Source organism: Asterias amurensis, chromosome 11, assembly GCF_032118995.1.
Source record: "Asterias amurensis chromosome 11, ASM3211899v1".
Lineage (NCBI taxonomy): Eukaryota > Metazoa > Echinodermata > Asteroidea > Forcipulatida > Asteriidae > Asterias > Asterias amurensis.
The window spans coordinates 15,033,649-15,044,896 of NC_092658.1; the positions used below are offsets into that span (position 1 = coordinate 15,033,649).

The window sequence follows — 11,248 nt, forward strand, 5'->3', positions numbered from 1 at the left end:
CTATTTTTTTATTTTTTTCTGAACACGCATACGATGTCGATACTTCATGGCTGATTTGCATTCTTGTGTCTGTTTTAATTTTTTTTAAAGATTGTTCAATTCTGCCTTTGGCCGTCTTGGATCATTCCCTAACAAATTAGTTCAAGTCAAATCAAATCAAGTCAAATCAAATCAAAATCATGCATGCAACTTTTTGAGGGTTGCCCCCTCAGTACAGTAGAAATAAGAAGAAACACTTTGGCGTATATGATTGAAATATAAATATGTTTAAGGTTTATTCTTTACAATTGCTAAAATGCACCAAGGTAATCTACGTATAACGTAACCACATTTTGAAGACTGAAGTCTCAACCCCTACCACGAAAGGGCGGGTAAACCCTTTCCTAACCCATGACCTCGTCAATAAACTGGCCTGTGATATTTCCATGATAATTTGCCAGAGGAAGTCGAGTCGTTTAGCCCTTTTCACACGAGGGGTAAACACACTTTTCTTGCTCTATGGTTCTACATTCCTTGGGAATCGGACTAGCCTTGCTCAAGGCAGTCGAATTATTCACTCCGAAAAAAGACCGCCGCTGTATAAAAACCCACCCGTATTCACTGTGCGTAAAACCCACCCGTATTCACGGTGCGTAACATCGCACGACACGATGCCCCCGTACACTATCCGCATGCGGAGGCCGTTAGGCCGACAGCCTTGTAGGATCTGTGTTGAAGCCACTGACCTCATTACTATAATAAGCGAAGAGTTCCCACGGTCAGCTCATTACCATAATGCCCGCGAAAGACGAGACATGTTTACCTCACACACCACCACCACGGACACATGATAGGGTCCAAAGGTCGTGATAAGGGAAGTGCGTGATTGGACGTCAAAATGAATAATTCATTTGCCTCACATCCTGTGTTGTCTGATAGGTCTGACGAACGATATACATATTCATGAGCTGCATACTAGCATATCCTAGAGCCCCCCCAATTTCGTCCACTATTGGAATTTTTTCAATACAACACATTAAAACGGGAAGATACAGATCCGACAAGGCTGTCGGCCTGACGGCCTCCGCATGCGGTTAGTGGTGTACGAGTGCGATGACTTGTGTGAACAGTATTCGTGCGATGTGACAGTATGTATACGGGTGGGTCATTCGGTGTGATCGCACACACCATGCACAGGGTATACGGCGGGTGGGTTTACAGCTGCGTCTTTTCGGAGCGAATATTGCGACTGCCTTGAGCAAGGCTAGAATCGGACATGTCTATTACAACGTATAGCTGATGGATCTATTTCTTGAGTGATTAAACAAGTGCATTATTTAATGCATCCAGAACACAAGATACACAATTAAGCATGCGCCACACATTTCTGTTAGAGTTCGTATCCCTTTAATATATAAAACAAAATAATGAACTAGAAGTATGATCCAGGAAATGGTCGCGGAAGTAAGAAAACAAGAAGGTAAGGAAGGCATCGAACTCGCTAAGGGGTAGTGAACCTATTATGGATATAGGGAAGGTATACGTTTGGTAATCACTCTTAAAGGCAGTGGACACTATTGGTAATTACTCAAAATAATTATTAGCATAAAACCTCACTTGGTAACGAGTAATGGGGAGCTGTTGATAGTATAAAACATTGTGAGAAACGGCTCCCTCTGAAGTGACATAGTTTTCGAGAAAGAGGTAATTTTCCACCAATTTGATTTCGAGACCTCAAGTTTAGAATTTGAGGTCTCGAAATCAAGCATCTGAAAGCACACAACTTTGTGTGACAATGGTGTTTTTTTCTTTCATTAATATCTCGCAACTCCAACGACCAATCGAGCTCAAATTTCGCAGGTTTGTTATTTTATGCATATGTTGAGATACACCAAGTGAGAAGACTGGTCTTTGACAATTACCAATAGTGTCCAATGCCTTTAAAATGAATGACAATTCAAACATTTGGTTAGAATCCTACAGCAGCTTTCAATAACATAAAGCATTTTGAGAAACATTTCACTTTGAAGTAATGTGGTTATGTACATAAAAATATAAGTTTTTATGCCCCAAATAACATTTCAGTCTGAGAACGCTGCTCAGATTGTGTTTTCTTATCAGGGATTATTCTTCCTGCATGGACTTATTCACCCCGAATTTTCGATATCAAAAAAACGCTACAACCTTTAAAAATGAAACTTTCACATGCAAGTTTGACTGTATAATGTTCATCTACATTTATTAAGGATTAATACAATAGAACGGTTTCAAAGTTGATTGGTTGCCACTGCTGTCTCTAAACCACTGATTGTTCACATTACTCCAAATTAAAAGTCCCATTCAAATGACAATAATGGCAGGGAGAGGTACCTTAAAATATGGACCAGTGAAAAGATCTGGCACACCAGTTAATAGACAAGCAAACTGGTCCTGCTTGCTAGTCACTGAGAAAGTCTAACCCTGAACATTGTCTGCAATTCTGATTGGTACAGTAGCGGTTTACAAGCTCCTAGTAACCTATGTGCGGGGTTTTCGGCTGGTCCTTGCTCTATGGTTTAGGTCCATGTTACACAAAGCAATTTACAGGCAACCAGTTCCAGGCAATCTCCAAAGACAACCTATTCACATTTAAATGTTCACATATTATTCTTGTGGATCGTAAGACATGTTTGAAAAAATGACTCATGTGCTACCAAAGTGAGCCTGCAGCATGCACTGCAGTTGGTATTCTCCAAGTTGCCTGTAAAAGTTTTCCTTGTGTAACAAGTTGACCTCAAAATATGGGCCAGTTGCAGACAAGCTGGCAGACCAGTTAATAGACAAGCAAACTAGTCCTGCTGGCTAGTTACTGAGTAGGTCTAAGCATGGAGGTAGAAATGTCTAAGGCAAACCCTGAACAACGTCTGCTATTCTGATTGGTACAGTAGCGGATTGCAACTTCCCAGTTACCTAGGTTCAGTGTTTGAGGCTGGTCCTTGCTCTATGGTTTAGGATAATTTACAGGTAACCAGTTCCAGACAATCTCCAATAAGAGAATCCATTCAAACATGAACACTATCTGCATTTCGAATTGGTACAGTAGTGAGTTGAAATGTTATAAGGTTACCTTTGTCCAGTGTGTTATTCAATGCAATCAAAACACGGTTTTACAAGGTTACAGTTGGTAAGACACTGCTCTAGAATTGCAAGGGTCGTGGGTTCGAATCCCTCCCGAGTAACATGCCTGTGATATTTATTCACAGGACTCGGGAAAAGTACTGAGTAAACAGTGCTAACACATCGGTGTATGGGTAAAAACTAAAATTAATAAGAATACAAATAGTTATCCTTTCTCATGTTTTGAGAGTTTGACCTCCTTGGAGTAATGTCTTGACAACGTCTTGTATGGCCCCAGCTGATGATGAGGAGGGGAATGCATCTATAAAACTCCTGCCTTCTTCTGCACATTTGGTCAGTTGTGGGTCTAGAGGTATGCAACCTGGCAGGGACAGAAAGAAACAAAGTTGAATAAATGAAACTTTTCAGTAATTCAAAGTATCTGGGTCAAATCGGTAAAAAACTGATGTAGCTTCTTTAAGGATAATGCTTCAGTTATTCACATTTCATGAATCAGAAGCATGGGTTTTGAAATGAATTTATGACTCAAACGGGTGCAAGGGCAGGAGGAGAATAACATTCGTAGATCAGCTGAAGAAGGAGCAATACAAGAGGAAACAACTGAGTTTAGGATGCTGATGCTGGACCGGGATGCTTGGAAGACGACATTCAAAATTTCCCGAGAAGGCGTCAGCTGAAGACATCATCTTGCTAAACTACTATGACTCAAAGGTGTGGTCATAGATTGGTAAATCAATCATCTTGGTGATAAGTACTGCAGGCTGCTTTATATGGTAAAAACTATTTTTTGAAAGGATTCCCTTAGAACTCCAAAAGCATTTTAATCTTGGATCACTTACCAAGAAATGGTATTGAGAATTGTTTAGCAAGTGATTCCCCACCTCCTTTAGAAAACACATTGCTACATTCCTGCAAGGAAATAAAACAGATTTGTTTTTTTATATTAACTTTAGAACAACTGTAGTTGTATACATACACTCATATACAAAGTACGCAATTGGTACTAATCTTAAATAGTTTTAATCTAAAAGCTGGCTGATTATGACTATCCAGTACTGCAGTTTTAAATGCATAGGCCTACTAGTACAAATCCGACTGAGAAATATTCATAATGTTAAAGTCAAGAAAATAGCATTTGAAGACCTCTCCCCTAAATCAACTTTACTTATTTTGATTGCCCAAAATAAATAAGCATGTGCACAAAATCAACAGCAAAAACATAAAAGGGTTTTATTGTTTTCCCTGAAATACAATTTGTACAATAAGCTCTTCCCTTGAAGACTTGCGATACTGCCAGGGGTGACAAAAATGAAATCACTCTATATATCACAATAAATCTACACTTGGAAAACTACAGAATGGAAAGAAATTAACAATGTTAAACAATTTGATGACAAAATCAGTCAAAAAAAAGAATATTGAAGTCAGGAAAAACCCAGGACACATCATAAAAATACCTAAACTAAAGTGCTTCAAGAGAAATTATTAATGGCAAGAAAGTTTAAAAGCAAAGGGCATCAACAAAACATTCTTAAATCAGAAAATCCAGACACATCACAAATATCTAAAAACCATAAGCTTGGAAAGAAGTTAAAAATGTTAAGAAAATTTGATGGCAAAGAAAGATCAATGAATGTGAATTGAGATCAGGAAATACATGTACAATGTCAAGCAAGTTTAAAGGCAGAATTTGATCAACGAAAAATTTAAATCATGAAAAACATTACACATCAAAACATTGGCAACAAGAGGCAGTTAACAATGTCCAGAAAGTTTGAGGGCAAATTACTACCAACAAAACATTGTTAAAAGCAGGAAAATCTTGCCACATTAAAAATATCTGAAAACAGGAGGTTGGAATGAAGTTAAATGTGAAGAAAGTTTGAAGGCAAAGTAAGATCAATGAAATTATATTGTCAAGCAGGTTTTAAGGCAGAATTTGATCAACAACGAAAGAAACACATCATAAAAACATTACACATATCAAAAACATCTGCAAACTAGAGGCTTTGAAAGAAGTTAACAATGTCATGTCAAGAAAAGTTTGAAGGCAAAGTAAGATCAAAGAAAAATTGAAAAAAAAAAAACTCACACATTACACAAATATGCAAACTAGAGGATTGCCAAAATGTTTTTGTGGTTTTCACTGAAATCCATAACTTCACATTTATCCCTTCCAGACCAATGAAAACTGGTCTGGGGGAGGGTAAAATAATGAATGGATTCACAGACTATGTACATACGCTTGGGTGGAAAACATGTCAAGAAAGTTAGATGGCAAAGTAAGATCACTAACAAAATCTTGGAGTCATTAAGAATCCTGACACATAACAAGCCTGACTTTATGTCACAGTATTCCCCTACAATGATTGAGGAATACGAGGAGACAAACTTACCGCACAATGAGGGCAGACGTATCCACTCATATTCTCAACCACCCCTAGGACTGGTATACCAGTCTTACGACAAAATGTGAGTTCCCTTCGCACATCTCCGACCGCAACAGCCTGTAGGTCAAGAAAACATTTATGACACATAATAGAAAATATAGTAATGTATATTTATTATGCACATTCTGTATCAAGTGGGCACCTAAAAGCGCCGTAGAATGTTATGAACCATTATTCAATTGGCCCTAAGCATTGTCGAAACCACTTCAGCTCCTATGTTACTTCAGAGGGAGCCATTTCTCACAACCTTATATACTATCAACAGCTCCCCATTGCTTGTTACCAAGTAAGTTTTTTTATGCCAACAACTATTTTGAGTAATTACCAATAGTGTCCAGTGCCTTTAACAGTCACATTCCTATTGTAACTCAAAACCCAAATGTTACCGATTTACAAGGATATGATGCATAGCCCCATGCAAAGAGTTACCTGTGGAGTTGTAACTAAGACTGCACCGTCAGGCTTGTACTGTTGTAAACCTTCTACTACTGTGATGTGCTCGTCAGACGTACCTGCAAACAATTAACACCGATTAATCATAATATATTTCTGGTTTTACTATTATAACATTAAAAGTTGAAACAGGTCGCCTTAAAGCCATTGGACACTTTCGGTAAACAGTATTATCAAAGGCCCACACTTCGTGTATCACAACTTATATATAAAATAACAAACCTGTGAAAATTTAGGCTCAATCGGTCATCGGATTCGGGAGAAAATAACGGGAAAACCCACCCTTGTTTCCGCGCGTTGCGCTGTGTCATGACATGTGTTTAAAACAAATCCGTAACTCTCGATATCGAGAATTGATATTGTTTTAATGTTTTCTCAAAAAGTAAAGCATTTCATGGAATAATATTTCAAGACAGGTCTTTCACCATTACCTTCTGTAAACCCTGTAAGTTATTTGTTAATCTGTGAACTTTGATTTGTTGTTCTGTTCCGAAAGTGTACAATGGCTTTAAAAGCAAAGTATACCTTTGGTTTTTGGAACTGTTCCATTGTTTAAATCCTACATAAATGTAGATGTACATGTTTACAATAAAACAATCTGGAGCTATACTGTTCATGCAGAAAGAATAATCCCTGATAGGAATACACACTTAGATGCTAATTTTGTGGCATTAAACATTATTTCGAAGTGAAACATTTAAACTAATTTGGACTAAATCAACTGCCACCACCGGCACTTTCCCACCTACTCCTGGGGCTGAAACAGGGCTCCCCCCTTCACAGTCAGTAAGGATGTACATGTAAGTGCAGATTAGTATTCTGAACTTTTAAAACTCCCTTCTGCGGCAGTAGATTAAATAGCAAGAAAAGTTGTCAAGAACAATCTATGTAGCAAAGTGTTGGGGTGGTAGTGCATTCTGCTCTCTACCAGCCAGGGTCATAGTGGATGATACCGATGCCTACATGTAGTTCTGAAAACAGCTGTCCTGCTTATTAAACACTACCTGGGGAGGTAGAAAAGTGGCTGGGACTACTTCTTTTGCTTAGTGGATCAAGGGAAATAACCTAGCAGTAGACCTAGCGGCGCTCGACGCCTTTTAGCTTGCGCTTAAAGATGCTATGTCAGATTTTTGGCCCTAAACATTAAAAAATAGATTTGTTTGAGTGAATGTTGTTTCAAAGAGTATCACCCGCTCTAACGAAAACAAAGTTTAACTTTTACTTTTAATGGTCAGGAACCATGACAAAAATTTAAAAGGTTTCTTATAAAACACATAAGCATTGGTCACGTGATATATTGTCGGGATCCCGACAAAAACTAATTTTGAGCACTTTATTTCACTGCTACAAATAATTGGCGGACTTTTTCGAGCAATGGCTCAAATGAAAGCTTGTAACTTTCTCGACCCCCATCAAAATACCTATTGAATTTTAAATCAAAATTTCTGGGTCAAATCGGCAAAAAATCTGACATAGCATCTTTAAGGCTCATCCATCAAAGCAGTTCTCCAAATCCGACAGTTTTTACTTGCACATTCTGTACAAATTTCTGCACTTGACAGCATGTTATTTTATTTTATTTTATGCAATTTGCCAGACACACAAGGCCTGAAGGCCACTTCAAGGTGTGGGCTACAAAGTTTGTTCTTCCAGGGGCCGTTGCCGCCTACTCCAAGGGCTGAAACAGGGTTACCCCCTTTACAGTCCATACGGATGAAGGCTTGGGTATCATCAATCAGAAGCCTGGCTGGTAGAAAGCACTACCTCGACATATACTACTATCCTCGCAAATGTGAGGCTGCACTTTACAGGAAGGAAGGAAGGAAGGGAACTTGTTTTCCATAGAGAAAGAAACTCACCAGGTGGAGTGTCAATAATCAGGTAGTCTAGGTCATTCCAAAAAACATCACTCAGAAATTGCTTTATCATCGCTGAAAAATAGAATACAAACTTTGGTAAACAAACAGCAGGTATAACGGTCCTTTTTTGTGGCTCTGAGCATGTGCGCACATGAACAGAGATACATTAAAAATGGTTATAAAAAAAAGAGAAAAATAGAATATGTGACAAATATGACAGACACCCTGCCGTCAAGCGCAGAGTCTGCTTCAAGTACATACCATTTTTCTTGGGTCCTCTCCACACCACTGCTTCATCATTGCTACTCAATAAGAACCCAATGGACATAACAGACAGCCTCTGCTCTCTGTCTGCATACACTGGCACCCACCTACAGAAACAAACGCTCAATATTAGCACAGCATGGATTCATGTCTATGACCAAGGGCTTTCAAGCTCAGGTTGTGAGCCAACATTACGAAACACCACAGAACAAAATAATAATAATAACAAATTCTTATAGCGCATTTTCACAATAACCGTCTCAATGCGCTTAACTAATATTAGTGCCCTGGTCATTGGGTCAATAACATCCTGTTAATCTTTCATGAACAGCCCTGAGCTGTCGTGGTGCTCCGAAGGCTTTTTCAAACACAATATCAACCTCTACCCTCGCAGGTACCCATTTAGACCCCTGGGTGAAGAAAAGCAATTATAGTAAAGAATCTTGCTCAGGGACACAAGTGTCACGACCGGGATTCGAACCATCACTCTTTTTAAGTGCAGGGAGTAATGAACCCTTACAATAATTTAAAGTCTAAACACACAAGGAACAGTCAAAAATCACTCCAAGTGGTCCAGATGGCTAGTAGTAGTTAAGTATCAGAAAGGATCCTTATTTTCCTACATACTGGACTAGTGAAATAAATAAGCTGGTCCTGCTGGTTAGTCACTTAAAAAGTTAAGGGCAAACCCTTCTCATCCATGTTATAGTCGGATGAAAACAGTGTATATCACCCACCGCCTTCCAGGAAGCCGCCCTGCCTGCCATCAAAGGGATGAGGCTACCGGTTGGTTCCAGGCTCCTCTAAATCTTCAAGTCAAGCTTTTAAACCTTGTTTTGGTGGATTTTGTCAACTTCTTGTGCTTTTTGTACACACTTTGTTCATGTTCCTTCTTCACTTGCAGGTTACGGCTGTGGCGCCACGCTGCACCATCCCAGTTTTAACCAAATGTGTGATGCAAAGGGATCACCTTACTCAGGACTTAAGACTATTGTATATCAGCGCAAGGCACGTTCAATACACAAATGGTTAATTGACTTTATGAAACTGGCACCTACCCTTGTGAACACTGGTGTACATCACTTCCTTGAACATTCAGCATACGAGGAATGCTTGGACCACACAGATCAATATCTAGAATGCCAACCTATATAAAAATAGTGAGTGGAATGTACACACAATACCAATTACGTTATCAATAAAATGACATCCTCGTCAATTGTTCATTTGGATCTCTTTTCTGAAAAAGAATTTACCCCATATAAGTTTATCCATTTTATTAAATTTGTCAACAACATTTTTGACAATCAGTCATCAGAAGAGATAGTTGCTCTTAGTCTGTAACAAAACTGGGTCAATAACTGTTGAAGGAGAATGGTTGTAGGAGTTTCCTTGATTACATGTACATAGATACAACAATGATAATCTTGCTTTTAACTACATTAGACTTTCAAAACACACAATGTTGGCCTGCTTGCCAATATTGCAAACTTATTGAGTAACAAATCTACATGTTTTTAAGCAATGTAGGTAAAGCTAAGAAAATAAAATAACTTGGGGTTTGGCTTGAACAAAGAGAATTTGGATAACTTTCCGTATGGCGCCGCCACTTTTTCACTCATTTTTACAAAAAGGGATATCTCATTGAGGTAAATTAGATAATACCATAATAATATTTCATATCAAATGAAAAAGTGGTGGTGGCGTGATACAGAAACTTTTCCAAGAAATTGAGCAGAAAATGAACCAAAGAACCCCGGATTAATGTACTGGAGGTCATTGGTTCAAGTCACACTCCAGTAGTTTTTCTTTGCTCAGAATCCAAATCATTTAAAAATTACCCTGTAAGTTTTCCTTGTGGTCTATGAATCGGTGGTTAATAAGCTCTCAAAGCAGAAAGTGTACCTGGAGATACTTACTTTAAACCCATGTTGTTTCAGGGTTAACGCTATCTGAGTTGCAACTGTACTCTTTCCTACTCCTCCTTTGCCAGATAACACCAAGATAGTGTGCTTCACTGCCTCCAGATTGTGCCTTTCTGGAGAGTATCAAAACAAAGTACATGAGAGTATAGAATCATATGGACAATGCCAACATATTTAACCAACTATAAAGGGATTACTGGAACCTACTATTGGTTTCAGTCTTTATAGTTGTAGCATGGAGCAATAGGGACGTGTATGTATTGTACATGTGTATATAGATCCTAAACCATACAAAATAACTTAAACTTGTGACTGTGAGAATGGCATTTACAAAGGTGGTAATATGCATCAATTTATTTAATTAAAGGGTAGCAGTTTCTAATTTGTTAAAATTAAGAAAATAAATATTGTTTATATTAATAATAAAATTGATTTCCAGCCAGGCCCAGGAGGCAGGAAGAATAGTCTACAATTGGAATACTCAATCTTGCATGTGAGGAAAGTTACTTTCTACATACTGTGTCAGTAAAAATGGCTAAGGTTTCCCCAAAACAAGATTTGGGGGGGGGGGGGTAAAAACACTTTTTTGTTTTCGTTTGTATGTACGAATCAGATACAAGTACTAGTAATACTAGAAATAGGCCTAGGAAAAGTTTCCGTATGGCGCCATCCTAGGCCTACAGTACGGCTATGCATTGCATGCTAGCTCCTCAAGGAAACTCCCTCTTCAGCGCAGCCTCAGCAGCCGGCCGACGGTCACTTGCACTTCGTCTTCATACGTCACTGGTAGTACCTAGTAGTAGTACTTAGTGTACGTACTCCGCCCGCTGTCGCTGACGAGTGACGGTAAGAAGTGACCGATTTGGTTACGGTACGAAGTGTCCCAAATGTATGAAGTGTCCAGCCCCCGATTTCACGAAATTCATCGCAAGTAGCGACGCATCGTAGAGTTTGCGAACTCGTCGCCAGACCTATAAGACACGTTGCGGCTGCGACGAGTTCGCAACTTACGACGTGTAATCGGTCGCAACTTGCACTTGCAACGCGTCGCAGCGCTTTGTGAAATCGGGGGCTGGGTACAAAAGTGAAAAGGTATGAGGTGCCTGACAATACTACTAGTTACCATTTTGGGACTCTGCAGAGTTTCCACTTTTTCCATGAACGTCGTTTGTGGGCGCTGCCATCTTGAAATGTTAACAAA

General features: G+C 39.0%; 1 protein-coding gene across 1 annotated transcript; it reads right to left on the reverse strand.

The window, feature by feature from the left end:
• Window positions 1-206: 206 nt before the first annotated feature.
• On the reverse strand, window positions 207-11,239 carry LOC139944703 (cytosolic Fe-S cluster assembly factor NUBP2-like). The gene is made up of 9 exons (XM_071941785.1): window positions 11,171-11,239; window positions 10,042-10,160; window positions 9,181-9,269; window positions 8,120-8,229; window positions 7,859-7,930; window positions 5,976-6,058; window positions 5,493-5,603; window positions 3,936-4,005; window positions 207-3,457 (listed from the first exon to the last, which is right to left on the reverse strand). Exons 1-9 carry the CDS (start codon window positions 11,229-11,231, stop codon window positions 3,312-3,314), a joined length of 861 nt encoding a protein of 286 aa, XP_071797886.1. The 5' UTR covers window positions 11,232-11,239; the 3' UTR covers window positions 207-3,311.
• Between the last annotated feature and the right edge of the window lie 9 nt (window positions 11,240-11,248).